The sequence below is a fragment of the Heterocephalus glaber genome, unplaced genomic scaffold, assembly GCF_053883595.1.
Source record: "Heterocephalus glaber isolate CG9 unplaced genomic scaffold, H.glaber_assembly_v1.0 deba00000122, whole genome shotgun sequence".
Lineage (NCBI taxonomy): Eukaryota > Metazoa > Chordata > Mammalia > Rodentia > Bathyergidae > Heterocephalus > Heterocephalus glaber.
This window is the reverse complement of record NW_028258138.1, coordinates 2,680,713-2,705,212: the sequence shown is the minus strand read 5'-3', so window position 1 is coordinate 2,705,212 and position 24,500 is coordinate 2,680,713. Positions and strand designations below refer to the sequence as shown.

The 24,500-nt window shown below is 48.7% G+C and overlaps 1 protein-coding gene across 3 annotated transcripts in view; it reads left to right on the top strand.

Annotated features, from left to right (window-relative positions):
- Positions 1 to 24,500, top strand: part of Dscam (DS cell adhesion molecule) — a 589,901-nt gene that overhangs the window by 92,418 nt on the left and 472,983 nt on the right. For 2 of the 3 annotated variants that reach the window (XM_087211193.1, XM_004842472.3), the window contains exons 2-3: positions 3,360 to 3,677; positions 12,355 to 12,501. In XM_087211193.1, the coding sequence (XP_087067319.1) occupies positions 3,360 to 3,677; positions 12,355 to 12,501 (465 nt within the window). Of the gene's footprint in view, positions 1 to 3,359; positions 3,678 to 5,690; positions 6,371 to 12,354; positions 12,502 to 24,500 lie in introns of those variants that run through there. The other variant, XM_087211196.1, reaches the window with a different exon arrangement.

Sequence of the window (24,500 nt, the reverse complement as noted above, 5' to 3'; positions counted from 1 at the left end):
TTGTCAGACGTCATAGAGTGGGAGTGCCAAAGAAGGCCGTTGAGTCTTTGGTCACAGGCCTTCTGCCTCCCCCTCCTGCTCTTCTTTTATTAGCACCTGAAACTGGCGCTTAGTGTTTAAACAACAGTCCCATGACCCCTCGCTGATCAAGACGCAGTTCTGGGCTGTGTGGACCCATTCCACCGTGTCCCTGGACAGCACACATGCCACTCCGAGGGCTCTGAGCACTTCTCCCTGATGGGGCTCCCTCTCTGCCATGGCAGCAAGCCAGGGATCTCATCACCTTCCTCCCGCATTCTCACAGTAGTGTGCTTTGGAATGTGTTTACTGAAGTTAGGCAAAGAATGAAGCTGTGAAACGTGCAGTCGGCTCTGGGAGGGGAGCAAGCAGTCCTTTTGACTCTCTTTGGTGATGCTAGAGGTCGGCCTTGTGGTTTTCCGGAATAGCAGTCGACAACCCATACAGGCAGAGCGAGTTCCCCAAGATATCTTACCCATGGGGTTCTGTGTCGTTCTCACTTTGTGTCCCGATGAACTTACACAGGTCACTTTTCCATCCTGTAGGGCACCCCTGGAGCCATTAGTGGCCCAGCAGCTGGAATGACACTGGCCCCTCTATTGTGGGCCCATCGGGTGGAGACCCCCGCCAGTGTCCTCTCGGGAGGTGCTGGCCTGCGGGTGTGTGACCTTCACAGTCACCACTCGTGGTCAGCAGGATGCTTCATGAGCTGTGTCCACTGATGATTCTCCAACCGAGGGAGAAGCAGGTCCTCTTGAGAGGCTTTGCTCCTCAGGTGACATCTGTGCTGTGTGGCTCATAGTGCTCACAGTCCTTTTAAAAAGCATGAGTAGAAGGGCTACGCCCTAAAGTAGTGATTAAAAGTGTAAATACATAAGACAGTACTACAGTGGCTATTGCCATTGTCAAGTATTATGTACTGCACGTAACTCTGCACATCCTCATGTGACATCCACGACGATGTATAAATGCTCACTTCTTGTATGGAAATGTTTATCCATGAAATAAATCACATAGCATCACCATTCATACTCAGTGGGCCCCCAGGAAAGAAGAGCCCAAGAGTCTTAGCTGCTGCTTACGAGGTTTTCCATATCCAGTGCTTTTCCAGATTTAAGGCTTTCATTCATTTTCTCTATCTTCATTTAAAAAAAATTTCTTGTGCTCTGGTAGACTTACCTGGAGTCCTGGGCGGCTGTCTTCCAATATTGTGCCTAGCTTTAGGAATGTACAGAGAGTGGCCCACTCCTCTCAGTTGGGGTCCTCCCTTGAGTTCCTTGCAAAGAGACGCTCAGATCGGGGGAGCCCCATGCCAAAGCCTGACAGGGTGTACTTTCAGGAGATGTTCTGGGGATGGATGGAGGAAGGCAGATGGGCAGAGGGAGAACCCTGTTTGCAAAGCATTAGCAACAAAGCCTCCATGCAGGACCCCGTCAGAGTTGCTCATATTAACCTGGGGCCTCTGGGGCCACTTCTGACCAGTGAGTCCTTGGACAAGGCCGCTCCCTGTGACTGGGCCTGATGGCATGCGATGCTCAGCTGAAGAGACCTCTGCTGCTGGGGGTGTGCAGGGCCTGTGGCCCTACGGAGGGAATCTGGTGGTAATAGGGAAGACATCTCTCAGCCAAGAGGGCGCCTCTCCCGTCTCGCTCTGTGTAGTGCTGCTCCAGGCTCTCCGCCCACTCCAGTGCCCTGGGGCCGGTCCAGGCTCTGAGGTGGGTCCTGCTCTACCCACACATTCAAGGACAGGTTCAGAATGGGTGCTCCAGAACCAGTCTGTGCACACAGTCTCTTCACCTTTCTTACCAAATCCTGTAACCCGGGCTTGTGCAAGTGGATGCGCAGATGCACTTTATCACACAAGCCTCCAGTGACCCACTGCATCCTGCGCGGGGCCCTCCCAGAGCACACTGAGAGGCCTGGGTGGGGAAGCCTGCTCTGCCCCACCCAGGTGAGGGAGGCTGCTCTGCTATCTGCAGCTCTAGGGGAGAAAACACAAATCACAAAGACCTTGCTGGGGAAGAGGGAGTCCTTTTCCTGCCCGTTCCCACCCTACATCCTTGGTCAGGTGACAGCCCCTGAATCCTCATGTGGCCTCCTGCAGAGTGCCTGCAGTTGTGCAGCAGAGTTGCTGCCCACAGGAATAAGTGAAGTCACCCCTTGGAAGAGGCACACAGTAAGGTTATTTTCACCACTGAACAGCTAGGTCTACTCCCAATGTCTGGCGATCCTTTGCGCTCTGAGGAACATAGGCCTTTTGAAAGTCACACAGAAGCACAGATGGCTGAGAAGTAGGCCTTCGTGGTATTTATACATAGTTTGTATAATTTTGGATTCTGGCAGTTGAGTTTCATTTGTTCACACATAGTCCTTCAGAGCTGTCTGCTGAGTGCACCAAGACACTCAGTAAAGGATTGAAAAGCCAAATGCATTTGTGCACATTTTATTTGTACGAGTTACAACAGGAACAATTTAGATAAAAAGGTCTGGGAAATAATTTAGACAGTCATATTGTATCAAATGTGCATATTGAAGTCTCTATAGAAACAAGGAATTATATGTGGGATATAACATTACAGGAATGAGACAGAATCTATAACAATGGCATATTTTATTGTGGACATTTGACATAGAATAATTACATAGATAAGGCATTATAGGCAGGTGAAACAGAAGGAAAACAGTAAAAAAAACCCAAAAAGACCCAGAAACTGTAGGGTGGAATAACTGGGTGATGCCAAGGTCAAAGTTCTCTTTATGTTTTTATGAATTCCCAACAAAAACTGTGTTTTTGATTGACATTCCATTTTCTGACAACCAATTGTTCCTTTAAAATATGATCTTTATTTTTAGTATTTTAAAAAATTGTGGTTAATTTCCTTCAAGTTGAGGTCTGAATGCACCTATAACCAGAGCACTGGGACGTAACCAGTGGCTATGTTCATTGGCTCCCCAGAGCCTCTCTGTCAGGGTCCATTGGACGTTAGGCTCTGTGCTCCAGCTAAGAGGGTGGCATCAGATCACACTTGCCATGAGGTGTGTGTGCTGGTGGAGAAGAGAGACAGTCAGTGAGTCAGAAATACAGAACATAAAGTCCAACTGTGGTCAGTTCCAGGGGGACAGAATAAGGTATGAGTCATGTGGCTAAAGTTATTATCAGGGGATGGAAGAGGACTTATCCCAGGCTCTCTGTCCATAGTATTTGGAGCAACTTGGAATCTGTTCATGGTAGTGGTCCCCCCTGGGTATTTCCCAGGATGCCCCCCACCCAGGCCAGGCAGACGTGGCCACCCCTGCGGAGACAAGTTTCCCTCACCAGCTCTTGTGTTGTCTTCCTACAGTTTTCAGTGAAGAACCACACTCCAGCCTCTACTTCGTCAATGCATCTCTGCAAGAGGTAGTGTTCGCGAGTACCTCGGGGACGCTGGTGCCCTGCCCGGCTGCAGGCATCCCTCCTGTGACTCTCAGATGGTACCTAGCGACAGGCGAAGAGATCTACGATGTCCCCGGGATCCGCCACGTCCACCCCAACGGCACTCTCCAGATCTTCCCCTTCCCCCCCTCCAGCTTCAGCACCTTAATCCATGATAATACTTACTATTGCACAGCGGAAAATCCTTCAGGGAAAATTAGAAGTCAGGATGTCCACATCAAGGCTGGTGAGCGCTTCCCTCCATGTCTTTTTGGGATGGGGGGAGAGATGACAGTAAAAGTGCCGTGCCAGGGAAGGGGCAAGGGAAACCCACCTCCATCCCCTTGGCACTGCTTATGCCCTCTGTTTGGTGTCACCATCCCTGTGCTGAGTTCCAGGTGTCTTGCGGTGTTGGAAAGCCTTTCGAGGCTTAGTGATGATCCAGTAGATGGTTCTGAACCGCATCCCAGCTCATTCTGCTCACATTAATGGAATTGTGGACTCCAGCACTCTGGGGCCCGCTCTGGGGTGTTTGCCTCCACAGTGTCATCTCCCTGCCCCCCACCTTCCCGGACCTATCCTCGGGGAGGAGAGAGGAGAAACAAAGACAGGCGTTTGAGCTGGAACCAAAACATAGCATAGATGCATAACGGAAACAAAACCAATCAAATGTCCTTGTAAAATAAAAAGGCTACTTTTGACTGTATCACATATTGCTGAAATATGTTCCTTTTAACAACATATTGTGACTTTTTAAAGTCATCATTGCTACGAGTCATCGCAGAAAGGCAGCCTAAGATACACAGACATCAAAGGCCTTATGTATAGGACATATTGTGTCCTTCTAGGGATGTGGCAGGGCCCTGCAAAACAAATTCACAGCTGGGCTTCTGTTAGCAAACAGCATTTTAAGTTTTTTAAGCCTTGCTTGAAATACTTGGGCAGGCTGACACACGCAGGGCAGAGAGAGTGTGACTTTGTTGTCTCAGACACCCGCTAGTTGGGAGTTCTGGATTGAGCGCTGCAGCCGCTGCAGAAGGGCTAGGGGAAGAGATTATGATGCGGGGAAAATCTGAGACCCTCCCTCCCCGCTATAGGAACTATAGGAAGTTTGATCACTTCCTATAGAAGTGATCAAACATGAGACTGTGACTCATTCCACCAGCTCGTCACTTTCCCAACTCTGGTAGATCTCCGTGACATGCTCATGAATTCCTCAACACGCACAAGAATGTGTGTAAAAGAAAGGCACAAAAATTGGCTTTAATCAAGAGATATGAAACTTTAATGTGTCAAATCATTAAAATAAAGCAAATGAAATTTGTATAGAGGCCTCTAATCCTGACAGAGATATAGTGACTGCTTTTGACTTGGCAGACTGAGCATTTTAATGATGTATTGTAAGAACATATTTATAGTCTTCAAAGCACCATTCATAGAGAAACCTGAAATTTCAAACAGCTCTACCTGTGTATTAATCCATTATTTCTGTCTAGGGTTTCCTGTCAGATAAAGGAATCCAATACTCACTCCTTTAACTGATGTTTCCTGTGTTTGTCACAGAACTGATGGTTTTGGCATGACATTGAAAGTTTTGGAGGGATGGGGGCTGCATCAGCATGACTGGCATCAATACCACCCGCCCCTTCTGCACAGTTGTGCCACTGCTGTTTACATGCTGAGGCCCTACAGCATATGAGGCTAGCACACATACACACACACACACACACACACACACACACACACACACCCCGCTGCTGTCGGTGTGATCGTATAAGATGGGCATCCCTATTGCCCAAATGAAATTTCTTTTCTTATCTAATTTTGCTTCCTATTCTGGACACATTATGGACACAGTAATCTTGTATGTATGTATTTGGTTCTGTGGATTGAGCCCAGGGCATTGTGGATTCTAAGCACATGATCTGCCACTGAGATACACTCCTAGCCTTACACTAATCTTTTGCATTACTTATAAAATGCTTGAAAACCCGGTTCCCCTGTGTGTGTAGATGTGGACCCAGTGCAGAATGGAGCAGTCCTTCCAAAGGACAGGCAGGCTGTACATGTTGACACTGACAGTTAAGTGCAGGTTTGAGCTGAGTGAGCCCGTGGTTATGGGGTTCACTTTTGAGGATCAGATCCCAGCTGTCCTGCTAGGTGGGGGAAGGGTTGTCCTGGAGTAATGCAGTGCATCATAGCCTCTCCTTGGGAGATACAGAATTCCTTTTCTCATCAATTTTTGCTATTTTTGACCTAGGTCTGGGTGCCAGCAACAGATGGGGGTTTGATCATCGTGTCTTCTTACTCATCAGTCCTAGTTCTCATTTAAATCCTTCCTTGCCCTTTGGGTTCCAAAGGCTGGGGTGCCATGGGCCACATGACCCAGGATGTCCCGGCCCATGCTGTAGGTGCCAAGCAGCAATGTGCCATGTGACCTGGGGCAAGGCAGAATGGGTGTGTCCAGGGAGGGCTTCCTCTTTAAGAAATGGTGGTGAGCGACATGTGACTGAGACTTCTTACTGTGGCCTGATGGAGAAGTAGGAGCCTTGTATCTGAACCAACCCAAAGCCAAATGAAGAAAAATAATCCGAAAGGACAAAGTGCATGAAGCGACAGAGCCCAGGCCTCAGGCATGAACGAAAGTGATCATCAGGAAGCTGGAAATGGCAAAGTCAGCCCTGCACATTTCTGGAAGATGAAATTCATCTGCATACGGATTTGTAGAGCAGGTTCATTCCTAAATGCACCACAGGAGCGATAAAATGAGGTTCAATATGGGGATGCATGATGAAGACACTCTCTCTCTGACTTAACTTTAGTTAGGCTCCTCTGAGACTCTACTAAACATGGCCTCAACTTTCCCCTTCCATGTCCGTGTTCTCTCAATGCCCATTTTCAGCAAGAATTCTGATGTCATCCCTCAACCCAGATATTTAAGTAAGTTCCTCAACCCCCTAAAATCTACTGTGTAGATTTTAGGCATCCCTTTGGCCAGAATCCTGTAGGCCAGTGTGGGAGGAATCCCTCTACCCTTGATGTCTTTTACCAAATTTCTATCCTTTAATAGAAATTTGTGTCATTTGTAGGGAAATGAATGCACCATGAGACCCTAATGTTAAGTGAAATAAATCAGACACACAAACTTAAATATTGCATAGTTTCTCTTATACGAGACACCCAAAGTCTAAAGAGCAAAATGAAAGATAGATAATAGGAAGGGGAGATAGATCTTTCTCAAGTGGGAAGGGACCAGGAGATGAAGGGAGGTGAATGGGGAGGGAAAGGATGAAAGGGGGCGAAGCTGTGTTCTGTGCAGGCCCCTACAGGGAATGCAGAAATGTACTGCATGCATGAACTAATAAAAATAAAGAGAGAGATAAAGAAAAAAGCAGCAAAGACTTTAGATTTACTTTAAAAATAATTTTTATTCTTTTTTTGGTACTGGGGATTGAACTCGGGACCTGGCACTTACGAGGCAGGCGCCGGAACCACTGAGCTAAATTCCCGACCCTTTTTATTCTTAAAGAATAAGTCTTTACTGGAATACAAGTAACGAGCAAATAAAGGAATTATTTCTAAAATTTTTTTTAAAAAGGACCATTAAAAAGAAAATCTTATGGTGTTTGTGACAAACATAGAAATAAATGGATGATAGCAGTATCAATAAAGCCTGGCATAAAGACATAGGAATATAATATCATATGATTTTTTTAGTATATGTGAAGTTGTGTATCAAAACCTGAATGTAAATGTAGATGAGTTACAGGTGGATACCAAAAAGCCTAAGGCAATTATTTAAAAAATTGGCCAAAGACATAGCTAATAAGCCAACAAAAGATAAAAAATAATCCCTAAAAGATAATCTAAAATCAAGAAGAAAATAAAGAAAAATGAAACAAATACTAGTGATAATGATAAAAATCAAATAGTGAAATGACAGAATTAGACCCAAGGATGTCCGTTATTTATGTTACATTGTAAATGTTCAATCCATCTAAATTACAAGGCAGAGATTGTCAGATTGGATTCAACACTGCTTAAAGAAATAATTTAAATCTAATGGTACAGTAGGGTGTTAGTTAGTTTTCTGTTGCTGTATCAAAGTACCTGGGGCTGTATACTTTTGTTTGTTTGTTTTTGGTACCGGGGATCGAACTCGGGTCCTTGTACTTGCAGGGCAGGTGCCAGAACCACTGAGCTAAATCCCCGGCCCTATACTTCATCTTTTAAAAAGACATTTGTTGAACTCACATGTTTGGAACTTTCTTTGTTTAGTCTCTGCTGAGAGTGTCTTTAGCAGAGTCACAACACGGCTGAGAAATGGAGAGTAAAGAGCCACATGCAGGACTCATGCTGTGACAGGAGCTGGAGAGATTCTGGACCAGGCCTCCTGTTCTTAGAGAAACCCAACCCCCCGAGAACTAACTGGGCTCAAAGAACTACATCAGTCCATTCTGAGGGCAGCACCCCAGTGACCCAGCCAGCTGCCCCTGGCTCCCTTTCAAAGGCTCTGCCATGTCACGAATCCCACATGGGAGACAGAGCTTCCAGTGTACGGGCCTTTGTGGGCCATACTCAGACCTAAACCACAGTAAATAGGTTCAAATAAAAGATGGGGAAAGATATACCATGTTCATGGAGTCACATCAGCCTAATCATGAAGAAACACTGTCACAGAGCTGAATTATTATCAAACAAAATATACTGTGTGTCAAAGAGTATACTAGAGCTAAAGAGCTCATGGCATAGTGTAAAAGACATCAATTAATTAGGAGGGCATGATCACACTAAATGTTTGTGCACCTAATAAACTTCAAAATACATAGTATAAAAACTGAGAAAACTGCAGTGGGAGACAAGTCAAAATTATAGTTGGACATTCCAATGCCCCTCTTTAAGTAATTGATAGACAGAAAATCAATAAGAATAAAGAATCTTAGAATTACCGTATCAGTTAACTTGGCCCAATTAACATTAAAATAAAGAACAGTCTGTGTTCTTTTCTGGTACACGTGGGCATTTACTAACATATACCATATTCTGGTCAACAAAACAAACTTCAGATGAACTACTGAAATTCAAGTCAGATGAAGTATGTTCTTTCATCACAATGGAGTTAAATTAAGAATTACTAATAATAAAATCTCCAGGAAATCATCGGATATTTGGAAACTAACACACTTCTAAATTATTATGTGTCCAAAAGACAGAAGAAAAATTAGGAGAAAATTAGTGAAAAGAAATTAGGAAGCTTTTTGAACTGAAAGAAAATGAACACAAAAAATATATAAGAATTTTGGATCAATCCTCAGCCATAAAAAAAGAAAGGAAGAAAAGAAGATATCATTAAAGCAATATTTGGAGGAGAAATTTATAGCCCTAAAAGCTTATATGTATTAGAAATGAAAGAAAAGGATTCAAATAATGTTCTCATTTTCCACTTTAACACTAAAAGAGAGAAAATTAAAAATATAAGCAGAAAATAATAAAACTCAGAATGGAAATCAATCAATTTTAAAACAGGAACAGTATGGGAAGTCTATGACACTGTTTCCTTGAAAATAATTGCTAAAATTTATGCACTGCTGGTCAGAATGAAGAAAATAAGAGAGAAGGCAGATGACCAACATTGAGGAGGAGGTGACATCTCTAGACATTCTACAGTTATTATAAAAATACTAAGAGAATATTAAGAACAAGTATATAGCAATAAATTCAATAACTTAAATGAAAAAAATCCATTAAAAATCACAGAATACCAAAGCTCACTGAAGAAGAATTAAACCGAGTAGCCCTATATCATTAAAGAATCACATTTATAGAAACAATTTTCCTATAATGAAATTCCAGGCTGAAATAGCTTCACTTTGAATTCTGCTAAATATTTAAGGAAAAATAATAAAAATTCTAAAAAGTTCTTCCAGAAAATTGAGGAAGAAGGAATATTTCCCCAAATCATTTTATTATGTTTATTTATATTACCCTGATACTCAAAACAAAGTCATTACCAGAAAACTACAAATAAGTATTTGTTATGAATATAGATGTTAAAATTCTAAAAGCATTAACAAATTGAATAATATATAAAAAGAAGAAACATGGTATGTTATGATCATGGAGGGGTTATCTCCAGAATGCAAGGTAGACTTCAAATTTGTAAATCAATGTAATTCACCATATTAAGATATTTAAAGTAAAAACCATGTGACTACTTCAACAGATGAGAAAGCATTGACAAATCCAATATCCACTTATGATAAAAAGTACTTTTAGGAAACTAGTAACACGAGGGAACTTGCTCAGTGATAAAAAGCAAGAATAAGAACCCTAATATAGCCAACATTTTCTAAAATGGTGCAAGATTAAATGTTCCCTTCCTAAGATGGAGAACAACACCGGTGTGTGCTGCCACTGCAGTACGTGTGCTCTGCCTTGCACTGGGAATTGTAGCCAGAGCAATATGACGAGAAAAAGAAAAATAATAAGTTCAATGCACACCTCACTGTTTTGCCTGGCTACTCTTGAACTTCTGTATTCAAGCAAGCAATCCTGCCTCAGCCTCCTGAAGAGCTGGAATTCCAGGTGCATACCACAGTGGCCAGCCTTTATCTCAGGGACCCCAGCATCTGCAGGTTTAATCCCTGAGGGGTCCTAGAGCCAATCCAGTTTGCAGATACCAGGGTACCTGTGTTCACGGAGCCCCTGTCCTACCCCACGCCCCCTTAGGTGAGCTAAGGTAAATCCCTGGCTGGACGCAGGACTGTGCAGAGAAAACGCCTCCATGCGGTGAGGGCTGGCAAGAGAGGCCCCTTCCCCTCTCCTTCTCTCTGAACACCTGCGGGCAGTGCAGGGCGGAGGCAACACCCTGCTCCAGGACAGCCCGGCTCCGGGGGTATGGAAGCCATGACTCCTGCACTGGGAGCGGCTGCAGGTGGAGGAAGTGCAGGCCGCCCTGGGAAGGTGGCCAGGGGCTCCCGACCCCAGGAAAGGGCGGCTGCTCTCCTGGTGCTTTTCCGGCAGTGGTGCCAGGCCTCACCCGTGGCCCCTGGCGGGATGCTGCTGACTGTGTCTCCGGTGAATGTTTTCTCTCTGCGCTTCCTGTCTGAGACTGAGAGCTTGGTCTTTCCCTGGTGCTTATTAAACTTCCCTGCATGTGAGCAGCAGTCTGCGGAAGACTGGGGAGACGGGAGACTTTATAGCTTAGAAAGAAACAAGAAGCAGTCGTGTGAGCTGAAGCTGGACTCACACCTGCTCGGCCCCCTTGCCTGCCTGTCTGTCTGTCTGTTGCCTGTCTGTCTGTTGCCTGTCGTGCCTGTGTCTCTCTTGCTCAGCCCCTCTTTCTCTTTCTCTTTTGAACAAATGCATTAGTTTACATCTCTTTCCAGCCTATGATGTATGGTTACAATATGCATGAATGTTTAACCTTTAAATGTAATACAGTAAAAGCCACATTGCCATGAATCCCCATTCAAAGTCCTTCCCTTCACTTTGAACACACTCATCCCATCGTCCTGGCCACTTCTGCAGCAGCTCTGGGGTCCTCTTTCCTGAGCATCTTTATGAAGTGTGGTCAGAAATATGGTGACTGCTGCCCAGCGCCATCCTATGGAAAGGCAGCTTGTAAAAACTTGATGCTGTGTCCTCATCCACCTTAGTCACCAGATCTGCTACCATGTGACTTCCAGCTCTTCCCAAATACATAATGACCACTAAAGGGAAATGTTCTGAATCCATTCAGGACATCAAGGCAGCCAGAGCATTGCAACTAAAGACACTCAGGAGAGAGGGCTTCAGAGCTGCTGCAGGAAGTGGCAAGGACAACGGGAGGAGGGTGTTTGCTGTGAGGGGGACTTGTGGCAGTGTCGCCTTTACTGCAGTCATTTTCCTAAACAGCACTGTGTTCGGGTCCCTCCTCACCTGTCTCCAGACCTCCTGCAGCTCTTCTTGAGGCTGCGTGTGCAGGTGTCGCTGTGCAGGCCCTGCCTTCCTCCCCTGTGCTCGAGGCTGCTCCTGAAGCTGGACTCCCTGCTGCAGCAGGTGTGGGATGGATTGCTGAGACTCACTCCTGCGTGCCCTGAGCCCAGCAGTGGGAGCTCACGAGTGGGGTCTCTGTTCCTCTGCAGGAATGAAGACGTTCTCCCTAGTGGGAGACACTGAGAACTGATGCCAATGAGAGGGGCGGAGGGGCAGGCTCAGTCAGCGACAGGCTCTTCTGCCGAAACGCAGCCCTGCCAGGAGTGAGTGGGTGAATTTGAACCCAGGCCCTGGTGGAGGACTGAGCACCAGCACCCTCTGCCTCTGAGCTCAGACATTGCAAGGGTCCCTGGAACTCCTTGTAGGATGCTCCTACTGGTGGGAGTGTTTGTCCTTATGCCCTAGTTCGCAGCCTTCTCCAAGGAACGGGAAGCTAAATTCTTAAAATTTCCCAAACTGTTTTTCAACGCTCATAAACATGTCACCAATGAGAATTTCTTTTGCGGAACCTGGGGCTCGAACCCAGGGCTTTCACACTGAGTTACACCCCAGCCCCTTTTTGTTCCTTCCTGTTTATTTTGAGACAGGGTCTCCCCAGGTCCTTGTGTTGCTCAGGCTGCACTTGTACCTTCGTGCCTCAGGCTCCGAGAGTGCTGGGATTGCAGGCATGCACCAGCACACCCAGCTAGGAAGGATTATTTTAACTGTATTGAAGGATTCCAAGAAAGGTTATCTTTTTTGACTTTGTCTTTAACAGTCAGAAAATTCTTCCCTGGGCCTCAGAGGACCAAGGGCGATTTCCCGTCAGCGTAACTGGGCAGCCGCTGTCCGTCCAGGAGCTCCTTCCCTGCCCGACAGCCTGATGGGCTCATCCTCTAGGGTAGGGGCAGTGTGATGCTATCGGGCTGATGACGGGCTCGGCTGACCATTCTCTCCCTGCCCTGCAGTTTTACGGGAGCCCTATACAGTCCGTGTGGAGGACCAGAAGACCATGAGAGGCAATGTCGCGGTCTTCAAGTGCATTATCCCCCCCTTGGTGGAGGCGTACGTCACTGTCATCTCATGGGAGAAAGACACTGTCTCACTTGTCTCAGGTAGGCTATGCGTGCCCGCGGGCAGGGGCAGGGGCAGGCGCAGGGGCAGGCGCAGGGGCAGGCCAAGCTCAGCCCAGCCGGGCAGGCTGTGCGTGTGTGTAGTGGAATCACGCGTGAGTGTGCTGAGGCCGATGCCTGCTGTCCGCCCGTCCATCTGTCCGTCCGACTGGTGTAAGTGCTCTCTGCTGGTTACTGCGGCCGCAGTCCGTGGTGGGTCCATGATGGACAGAAAGTAGTCACTTGTGCTACAAGTATCAGTGTTAACTTTCATGAGAAAATATGGCTTCATTTCTGCATTCTCAAAGGGACACGTAACAAGGTTGCATCTGTGAGACCCTCCGTCTTCATGTGTGGCTGCTGTTCTGAAGCAGCATCTGAGAAGGGCAGGCCTTGCCTTCATGGGCTTGTGGGTCTCTCAAATGTGTTAAAAGTTTCCTCTCTGACGGTAGACTGGAGCCTTCTTTCAAGAACATAGATTTAGACCGGAAATGTATATTTGCGTATGAATGCTTTCTTGCCATATATTCGGTGGGTAAAAATGAAGCAACAGAACTGAGGCTTCTGAGATGCTGTCTTTGCCATTGCTGACAGGGTGGAAGTTGATTTCTTGCTCCGTGCCTTTTCCTGGAAAGGCCACATGGGAGAGGCAATGCTCGGTCTTCCTGTTTCGCATCTCCATGGGGAATGCTCTTGGCATATTTGGAAAAGATTCATGGTGGACACACTCTGTTCTAAGGCGCCTAAGCCATTGCATTTGTTTGTGTCTTTATGCACTCAGACATGGGTGTGCGCGCACACACGCACTTTAACACGATTCCTGACTAATGCCAACATTTTATCAGTATAAAGAGAGAAACTGGAACTCAGGGCCTCCCAGAGACACACTGTTTTTGTTTTCAGCTTACCGATTAGCTAGAGAGTATAGTTACTTTGCATCAAAAAGGCACTCAAAAGATCCAAGTCCACATGGAAACGTATCACCCTCATAGCACATTGCGAGAATGTGGGATATAATGGAAGTGTTTCGTTTGTCTTAATATTGTCTTTACAGTGAATGCAAAATGCCTCACACCTCAGGGGACAACAGATTCTTGCCCTTACGTTGACTCATCTGCATTATTTGTTAAATTTGTACTGAAAAATGCAAAGTTTGAGAACTAAAATATGCGTGCAGTAGTCAGCACAGATTCCTGTGTAATTTGCATGGTTTCAGGTCTTACTTTCCTCTTCTTAGGGGTGGTTTCAGTTTTCTTGATGGGAGATAGAGACATTCGGTGGCAGTGGCGTGGCTGAGTCAGGGTTAGAGGGGAAGGACTGTCACATCAGCACGGTGAGGCGGGAGGACCCGGGAGGGAGGGCAGGGCTGGCCTTGCAGTCCCCACACCCCGGGGCCTCACCTGGTGGCTGCTCCAAGCCCATGTCCAGTTCCTGGTTTCAGAGGAAGCGTGCGGGAGGGGAACTGCCTGTGGAGGCATGCTCTGTATTAGTATCACACTGGCACCTCAGCTCATGAACTTCATTCTTCCCATGATTCTGGTCGCAAACCGAGTTCGACAAGAACCAAATCAAATTCAGTGGTTAGATTCAACGTTGAGCTTTTGGGGGAATTTGATTCAGTTCTCGTCCAATTCGGTGTGCAGCCAGAATGGCGGAGGGAATTATGTTCGTGAACCGAGGCGAAGCTATAATTCACTGAGGCAAGTCACACAGCCACGGCAGCCTTGAGTGGGCTACGTGCCTGCATGCAGAGACGAAAAACTAGAAATCTGGTGAGAAAGAGAAACGTCCACCGGGAGGCTTTCCAGAGTCCTCTCCAGGATGTGGTGCGGACGCTGAGTTTCCTAGACATCTTTAATTAGCGTAAGGTCTCACTTTTTCTGCAGTCTATGAGAATAGGCTGATTTTCCTTCCACTGTGAAACTGGCTGAACGGCCTAGGGTGTTCACACACGCACAGCGAGGTGAGTGCTGGTGAGCAGTGAGGAGCTCTGTCTTGCTGACGGGCACCCGTCCTCTGGTCTCCTCCGTCGCGCGCTGTGGCTTTGCAACAGCAGACTGCACGCACTAGCGCTCAGCTTTCCTCACTTCCCAGTGGGATCTACAACTGGTGGCTGCACAGGTGTTTTGTCTTCAGGGGGAATCCGCCCATTGGCTCCTTGGTTCATCTGTATGTAGCCATGAAGAGAGACAGACAGACGGACTCAGGTAGCCGAGCCTAATAGGCCTGTACTTAAAAGTGACCTTGTGGGTGACAACAGGACCCCAAAGCTGGGTTAGGATCTCTAAGGGGAAGGTGGAAATCGAGGTGCAGTTGCTTTCCCAGGACCTGACTGGCTCCTATCAAAAAGGCCCGGGGATGGAGACCACCATGCGTCATGCAGCAACCCTAACACACAAGCCAGCTTCAGATGTTTGGGAGGAGGAGGGGTCTGTTTTCTCTGACGGCAGAGCCGGGGGGAACATGAGGAGGAAGCGGGGACCTCCCTCTACCGAGTTGGGAGAGGCCACGCTGTGGGCCTCGGAGTGCAGGGATGACCTCGCACAGCCGGCCCAGAGCAGACCTTTGTTTTGAACCAACACTGAGCTCCAGGAGAGATAGCCGGAGGGCAGATGCTCTGCACAAGTGAATTTGCCTCTGTCTTGCCAATAAGCCGATGTCTCCCCTACAATTCCTGTGGACCGGTTCAGCAGTGCCCCTTGGAGTGCTTGCTCCCTCCTGCTGGATTATCCAGACACCCGGGACGCAGTGAGGCTGGCTGGGGAATTGTCCCAGGAAACCTTGCTCCTGGGAGCAGCTCTCTCCCTGTAGCCACTGCTTCTCCTGGTGGAGAAAATCGATGAACTAAATCAGCTTGTACCAGCTTCTTGCTGCAGGGAGTGGGATTAGCCGACCTCAGAAAGCAGGGGGCTGCTAGCCATCAGGACGGGGCCCTGAAGGACACTGGCCGGCTATGGGCACGACTCTTGCTGGGCTCCACATGACAGCCTTTGCTCCCTGGAGCTGCCGGAGCAGTCGGCCCACGGGGTCTGGGGCCCTCAGAGCGGGTAAGCACTGGGATATGCACATCCCTAGCCCAGAGGCTCCTGGGAAATCTTGGCCAAACTAAATGGGTATTTACCTTCTCTAAATTCTTTTTGAGTGGAAATAAAAATGTAAAATGTTGGTGTCTTCGTACAAAAAGGAACAAAATGGTGTTTACCTGCATGACTTCCTGCTGTTGCTCCTCAGCTTGGCTGAGGATGAATGCAAAGCCCCGGGCCCTCCTGGCCGTGACCCTGGGCAATGCCTTGTGCTTGTGGCACCCTGGGTCTGAGCTGATTTCCCTCCAGGGGAGGCCTGCATCAGCCTGGTGTCCTTCCTGGGATCAAACTAAACCTCTTCCCTGTGTAGGTCACCAGATTCCCAATATCAAGGTCGTAAATGAATTCATTCATTTTGTGTTGTCTTTGGAAAGAGAAGTCCAAAGCGTAATGGTAGGAATCCTGTCGTTCCCCAAAGGAAGGAGCTGTCTGATGCTGCCCGCTGGGCTCCTGCCCTGGGTGGTGGGGCCACACCCGCACCTGCACTCTCCAGCCTTGGGGCAGCAGAGAGCAGGGCTCCCGGGCACATAGGGACTGGCATAGCATGTGGCTCGGAGTTTTCAGTGACTCACTGGCTTCTTGCCAAACCGGCAGGAGTGGGGAACATCGGACTTCCTGGTGTCTTTGTCCTTTCTTCCCCCGGCAAGAGCGACAGTGTCTTCAATATCAGAATGTCTGAGTGGCCTGGTGAAAATACTGTAGTTTATTTGGCCATGAGCATGGGAGATGCTGCCGATGTGAGAGGTCGGAGGAGAAAATGACTGCACCCCTGTTTGGGTTCCATGGCGCCTGAGGAAGTTGCTTCCAGATTAAGGAAGTGGTAGCGAGAGAGCCCAGCGTTCATCTCTGCTTCTCCTGATAAAATTGTGAGCCTCTCACTGGGGGTTTAGCTACATTAACATCAAAGACACAGCCCAAGGGTAACCGGATTTGAAAAATGGAAAAAGCCAACATTTTACTGTTCCCAGAGAAACCACCTCCCTCCCCAGCAGTAGCTGTTTTCCGTTTCAATATTTCCTCTCTGAGCACCTCTGTTAGCCATCACACTGGAGAGTCTGTCTCCTAGGATCACTGAGTTCAAGTCCAGGCACGGTTGTCGTCTGTGTTTTGGGTAAAATAGGACAGTTTTCTGCCCACACTGAGTATCAGAGAACGTACACCTCACCTCTGCCAGCAGCACCGGGCCTGGTGTTTGGGTGTCTGCCGGCTGTGGGTCTGGGCATCCGGCTGTAAGAAGCGGCCCCTGCCAGGGCCCCAGGGCCAGCTGCTGTGCCGTCACCAGCAGGGTCCGAGCGTCTGGGCAGAATGTGCAGTACCTGAATGGGTGCCTGGGCCAGCAGGGAGGTCCCAGGAGAGAGTTACACATGGAAACCTTTTCGCAACTGCCAGATTCCAGAGGGCTGGTGGTGCCCCGAGACTGGGCTCGCTCTCCCCAGCACCGGTGGCGGGACCTGCCCAGGGCTTTTGTGGGGACAGCAGCTCAGAGCGGCTGTGCAAACCCTTTTCTGTGCACTGTGCGGCTTCCAGGATGGCAGCTTCGTTTTTTCCCGTGCATTCCACTGTCACTTTCGGAATCTTCCCATCGCCACCCTGGAGAAAGAGCGAGGTCAGCGTGCCAGTGTGGCCAGGCTCCGGCCAGGCCCTTCCTGGCTGGCTTGCAGAGGCCGCTTCTCTTCTGACTCTGACTTCCGTGGCTCAGCCTCTCCTGGCTCTGCTCAGGAGGACACAGACGCTGTCAGGTTAGGGCCCGTCTTCGTGACTTCCTGAACCTCAGCTGCCCCTGAGTGTGAACTGTCCACTGGCGGTCAGGACTTGGACACAGCACAGCGGTCAGCCCGCGGCCGCTTCCGTGTGGTGTCTGTGAAGTCACATGGCCCCATCAGCCTTCTGTCTGCGTTTCCCACGGTGTCTCTGTCCTCAAGTTTACCCTTTTCTCCCTGCTGGCCCGGCCCCGGCCCAGCCATCGCTGTCAGTTGCTCTGTCTCCTTCCAGCTCACCCCTCCCTGTGTGCTGTGACTTCTGTCCTGGGTGCTCGCACCCACCGCTGCTGCCACCCACAGGACGTGCCCAGGACGGACCCACGAGAACCTCCCCACGCATTAGCCTTATTCTTCAGAGGCTGCCTGTATCCATTTCCTAGGACTGCTGTGACCCCAAGGGCCCCACATCATTTCCATCTGGAAGCCATAGAAATGTTCTGTCGCAGCTGGGGTGGCCTGCATCCCGGCACCCCTTGGTTCCCAGAGATGCTGCTGAAGTGACCTCCTCTTAACTCGTGACACCTGCAGCTTCTCTGAGTCCAGGGACGGCCACGTTCTAGGTGCGAGGTGGACGTGGCTAGAGGGAGGGGTGCTGTCCAACCCACCGCAGGGACAAAGCCTCCCCGTGCTTAGGGTCCTCTCCTTCCATCAGGTATCAGCACATCTCCCGAATGACGCACAGCGGACGGCCAATAAGGGCCTATTATTAAAGGTGAGCCTTGAATAAAAATAATTGTTAAAAGGAAGGACACAAAAGTAGCGAGAAGGATCCACACTCAGGTCCCCGCGGGGTCCCTCAGCCTTGTCTCTACCTGGTGGAACTCCAGTTGGAGCCGCATCATCAGCTGTCCTCCTCTCGGCTGTGTGTACCCATCTGTGTGTCAAACTGGGCTGCGGGTCAGCATGGGGACAGGGACCGGGCTGCCAGCTGGGCCTGCATTGTCAGGTCATACTCATGGACGCATGCTTTCTGAACCTGAATTCTGGACCTTCCGGAGGGCGTGTGTCCCACAGATGCCCTCCACATGAGCATCCCCAGCGCATGATGTTGTGGAGCAGCTCCTGGGCCACCAGCTCGTGTGCCTGTCAAGGTCACCACATGCAGGCCCGGGGGCTGCTCGTGTCAGTCCTGGGCTCTCCTCCTCCAGAGATTGTTAATAGAAAAAAAGCGAGTAATCACCTTCTCAGGCGATGAGTGGTCTGAAGGTATATGTCATCAAATTTTATTCTCAAAAATCAGTTGCAGGTTTGCTGCGCTTTTATGGAAGAGCCACTTGGGGTTGAATTCCTGCAACTACGTCCTGTCTGGGAAGTGGCCTTGACCGCCCAGGGTGCACCTAGGGGCCGCAGGGAGGAGCCTGCGGACAGCCGAGTCTGTGCAGCCCATGCAGAGGGAGGGGTTAGGCTGAGGGCCGGCCCTGTGCGAGAAGATGCCCGCTCTGCAGCAGTGCGTGGGCAGAGCGTCCAGCGGAGGAGCTGATAAACCAGCTTGCTAGCAAGCAAACACGTTGCCTGTGCCACTTTAAAAATCTCCTCATTGGGTCACACAGGCTGCTGCAGACGGTTTCAGCCCTCTGCGGGCCTTCCATTTTGCCAAAGGCTGAGGATAGGATTTGAAGCCCGTGGTTTCAGGTCTGTGCTCTGCCTGCCTCGGTGGAGCCTGCGGACCCAGGGGCGCCAGTGTCGCCGTCCACAGTCAAGATCAACACTGCCCGAGTCACATGACCTGGGGGTCACATGAGCCTCCTGTGCCTCCATTTTCACTACTGCAAAGGTGGCACAATAATAACAGTAGTTATTAAATCAGAGAATTTTCACAAGAATTACATGAGTTCATATAAGGAGCTCGCACAGAAACCGGGATCCCAGGACACCATGCTTTCAAAACCCATGGACAGTACTTTCGAGGTACTTGTCTGGGGTAAAAGCAAACACAATTCCGTTGGGGAAGAACTGCTAAAACACAAAATGTGCTGAAGAAGTTGCAGGTGAGTGGCCCGAGTCCTGAAATTTCACCAGGAAAGCATTGGTATGCTGTTAAACTGACAGTCTGTAGGTTCTCACTACAATGAACAGCAGATCTTTATTAAAATCTTTACTCACACGGAAATTGGATGAGATAAAGTGAAACAAAAGGTTCTTATTTTTTGCCTTCACTGTGCTGGGTAAACAGAGCACATACTAGCAGGAAAGTTTTGCACTACACCAAATATAGGTAACACATTTGGTTATTCAACAGCTAGAGGTCATGTAGGGTACATTGGATGGGTTATGAGGAATAACTTCACTGCAACTCCACAAGCAGGAAGTCACCATCCCCTCTACAGTTGAGGAAGCTGAGGCACAGAGCCCTAGGAACTGACGCAAATCTTGCAAATCCTTCTCTCTGGAAGACAGACGTTGTACCTTTTTTTTTTTTTGAGTAAAAACTTTAGTTTCCCATGCTGCACAAGGGCATAAGAACAACAGATACTGTCAGCTGAATGATATGCCACTTACAATATCCAAAACTCTTAAAAGTAGTGACTTATTTAAGCAAAAAAATCTTGTGAAATATAGAATACAAGCTCAATTTGTCCTTCTGGATATTGGACATATTTAGGGCATTTCATTGTAGTTTCGGGGCAGTGTGATTAATGTTTTAGAAAACTTATATAAATAGAGAAAAATCAAAACGGTTGAAATTGTCTGGGACAAAGATAGTGTCTTCACTTCAGCTTTATTTAAAATTATTCCTTCTTATCAGCCCCGGGGATAATCTTGTTACCACGACAGACACAGAGCAGAAGCTGAATGAATATGTATTGAGGGAATCTTGAATGAGCACCTTGTCCCTTCAGCATGGCCATGGGGTGTGATTTCCTTTGAGACTGTTCTTAATGCTCTGGGAAGAGCATATGTTTCTACTGTTCCACACGGCACAGCTGCCTGTCTCTTCTCCCAGTGCAGAGTGAAGTTGCCAAACCAGCGGCTTCCTGGGCCTTCACAGCTGACTTCTGGCCCATGCTGTCTTAGAGGAAGCAGAAATACCACATCTCCACTACTTGTTATTCCCAGAGCAAAAGCTGTGTCCCTCTGTGGTCTGGAGACGCTTTCCCACTGTAACCTCCTGACAGATGCACATGGCAGCATTTGTTAAGAGCGCTGCATACCAGGACAGCACAGGCCCCGGGATCCGTGAAGGCCGACACCCTCAGAGATAAGTCAGGCCCTTTCTGGATTCCCCGGGCCTACAGCCAGCCAGGGGTCCCATGTTTCCCTTGTCTCTGCACATGGTTCCCCAGGGATGGCTCTACATGCACAGCTCTGCATGGGGTTTGTGGTGTGTCCCTCAGGGGCTGGTGGTGGAGCGAAATGCTGCAGGGTTCCTGTATGGAAGAGGGAAAGGGCTTTCTGACCTGGTGAGGAAGGCTTGGGACCGTGACCTGGGACTGGGGACAGCAGGAGGGCCGATCCCGCCTCGAGGCCAGCGTCCCCTGGAGCACAGCCAGCCCATCTCCCTCACAGCACTCCCTTCTATGCCAGCAGAAACAACCCAGAAGGTAACGTCTACCTGACGTGCTGGTGTCTGGGAGCTCAGCCTGGGGCCTGCGGTTGCTTCTGCAAGAGTCACTGCTTTTCCCTTGAAATTTCTTCTTTTCTGTTGTTATTCAAGTGTTTAACGCGGATAAAGCATGGCTTTCAAAGTTGCCATTTTAAGGAGCGACATGACCTGCTTAGAAAGGGGACAGGTAAGACAGGGACATAGCAGTGTAACTCACATAGAAGCTAGGCCAGGCCTGGAGGCGCACTGCACACTTGTCATCTCCGACGCTGGGGAGGCTGAGGGAGGAGGATCCCAAGTTCAAGGCCAGCCTGGGAAGATAGTGAGACTCTGCCTCACAACTAAAAGTCGGAGGCCTGGGCATAGCTTGGTGCTAGAGTACAGCTGGCACGCGTGAGGTTCAACCCCAGAACCGCAGAACCAAAGGGCACACAACAGCTCCAGGTACGGAAGGGAGGAGGAACTGCAAAGACTGAGTGCTTTGCTGGTCTGGAAGAGTCCTGTACTGCCCTGAAACCTTCACCTCTGCAGTGGCTCGTCTGAAATAGACTTACAACTTGGGGTTTTACTTCAGGACATACAGTTTGATGCAAGTAAGATGTTTTCCTGGGAATGCTTGCTAGTAGTTTCTAAGAAAAAAAATGTGTGCCCGTGTGTGTGTGTGCGTGTGTGCTTGCGCGCGTGCATGTGCATAGTCTGAGTCTGTTTGGCCTGCTGTGCACATTCCCAGTGACTGGTAACTCACAGGCGACAGTGGTGTGTGTGTCACACTCTGGAGGCTGGGCCCCTAGGAGCCAGGGTCCTGGTGGATGTGGTGTCGTCCCTGTTCTGGATGGCATCTTCCCATCTCTCTGCATGGCGGTTTCTTGGTCTGTGTTTTGGATCCAGGGTGTGTGCAGGTAACGAAAGCCATGCAACAGTGGAGTCCAGAGGAACACGCAGTGTCTTGACGCTGCATGAACTCTGGGCCTTGCTTTCGTGCGCATGAATTCATGCACTTTGCTGCCATCCACAACCTCCCGCCCCGTTCCATCACGCGGGTCACCGGGGACTTGGGGCCTTGTTGTGAGCTGACATGAGTGTGGGAATCCTCAGCCTCTCTTTCTTCCTGGTCTCCCGCCTGGCCTCGCCTCCCTTGCTCCCTTCTTAGGCGTCATTGTTTTTGCCGTTCTCTGTCTGCCGCATTGTGCCACTGTCTTTACCCCAGTTGTCCTTTCACTGGGAGAAGGGAGGGCTTTTATGAAGAGGCTCCCCGAGTCCTCCTCAGTGACAGATGGGACTGGGGAAGACAGGCCACCACGAGGCCGCTCGCCCCCCTTCATTAGATGGTAAAGGTTCTGGTCTTGGCATCTGTGTCCCTTTGCTTGGAAACCCTGTCCTTGAAAAAGCCCAGCAAGCTCAAGCTGCAGGGGGAGGGCCGTTTCCGAAAGGGACAAAGCCAGGCCGGGTCCGAGGTTCGGAGCCACAGGCCCTGCCGTGCAGGTGCATGCAACGCATTCCTGCAGCTCGATCTCCACGTGGTCATTTATTCTAAAATGCAAGAGCGTCTGTGTGACCGAGATCTCACTGTGAATAGTGAGTACTGGGGAAAAGTATACCGTGGTCCTGCAGATAATCCTTAGTCATCCCCAGGGTGTGTCTTGTGTGTGTGTATGTGTGTGTGTGTGTGTGTGTCCGTGTCCGTGACCTGCTCACTCTTCTGCTGAATTCCACTCTGCCCCATGCTGCTCAGTGACAAGGAAGAGGCTGGTCTCATCACCTTCATTTCCTTCCCATCAACCCTCAGAAGCAAAGAAAACCCCGGCAGGTGCACTGCGAAGGTTCTAGCAAATGGCTTGAAACCCCGAGTTCCGTTTCAGGTGGCTGCCACGCGGGACCTGTGGTTTCTCCGCGGCCTGACAAGTGATTTTCCCTGGGCCCCTTACCTGCTTTCTGCATGGTCCTGAGCATGTGAATACAGATTTATTTCCCCGGATCCCTTGCCCTTTGAATGTGTGTACATTTATCTCATGCTTTGTCAAAATTATTAAAGTATCTCCTTTAAGTATCTTTAACTTTATGCTGAGATTTAAAAATATATATAAATAATAAAAATATGGGTATTATCTTTTCAAGGACAGTGACAAAGCAGGAGAGCTGATTTCATGGATTTAAATTATACTTTTATTGCATTGTATTGTTCTGTTTTTGGTACCAGGGATCAAACTCGGGACCTTGCTCTTGCAAGGCAGGCAGTGAAACCACTGGGCTAAATCCCCGGCCCCTGTAGCATTGTTGATTAACCGTAGATTTTACATGTGTTTGCCGTCATTGGGTAAAAATGCATCCATAGTAACTTCGGTTCAGAATTGCGCTCTCAGATGATGCTGCCTTCTACCATTGGTGGCTATAGATTTATAGGTCTTTTATATGTGAGCCACTTGTGCTGGAATACAGAGGTGGGATTTAGGATATTTCTTTTTTCAAGGGTCCTTTCAGTTGAGGAGGAAGCACACACATGTGCCAAACATTTGTAACCCTTGTAGAGCAGCAGAGGTGGATAGTCAAGGTGGTGAGAGCCCCATCCTAGGCAGAAGTTCAGTGAAATTTTTTGTGTATATCAGGTTGTTACGCAGTATGTGAAATCCTGTTTTGTGGTAAGGTTTAGCATATTACTATGGTGTGACCAGAATTTAAACACTGAGGGAAAAAGCAGTTGGAATGAAACTTTCCTGTGATAGGAATGCGAGTCATTCCTAGCAGAACCAGGTGAGGCAGGACCTCGGAGCAGGACCGTGATGCGATCTGACTCCGTCCTGGGAGTGAGGTTAGTGGAGTGGGTGTCCTTGAGCAGCAGCAGGAGGAGTGAGGAGGCGGGGCTAGGGAGGGTGAGGCTGCAGAGCCATTTCATTTGTGTGCCTATCATTCTCCCTGACGGCTGCATGATCAATTCAAAGATTTATTGATTTTTTTCCTCTTCTGTGCTCCAGCCGCTGACCTGCTTTTGTTGACAGGTTGGTGTGGATGAAGCTGACCTGACAGATGAGAGCCTGCTGCCGTGTCAGTCCCTGGGGTCTGGAACACGTGCGTTATACTGAGTCCGTATCCACGGTGATGAGCCCAGGAGGAGCACTGTCCACGCACTTCCGGTGTGGGGCCACTGCCAGGAAGTAATTAAGAAAGGCTCATTGCGTTCGCGCGTGCACACGTGTGTATGAGTATATGCACATATAAATGGGGGGTGGCAGTTATGGGCCTTTTTGCCTTTAGTATCAAATATTAGCCAATCTTTACTTTTTTGAAAATATCTTTATAATTTTGAGGATTCTCTGATAATTGTGTTGAGGGCAAGAGTTCAGAGTAGGTTGGTAACTGTGGATTGGGTAATGGGTCTCAGAGATTCATTTTACTCCTTTTTAATCCTTTGTGTGTGTCTGAAATAGTCCATAATGAAAAAACGGGGAGACACCTGTGTAACAGATCACAATATTCATGTGAGGCTCCAGAATACAGTTGAACTCGAGCCATCGGCCCAGGAAGATCATGGACATCATATTTTTAAAATTAATGACCCATTCAGCAGAAGTGTTGTTTGCCTGCTTGGTTATGGGCTCTGAAATTCCGGGACAGGCAGAA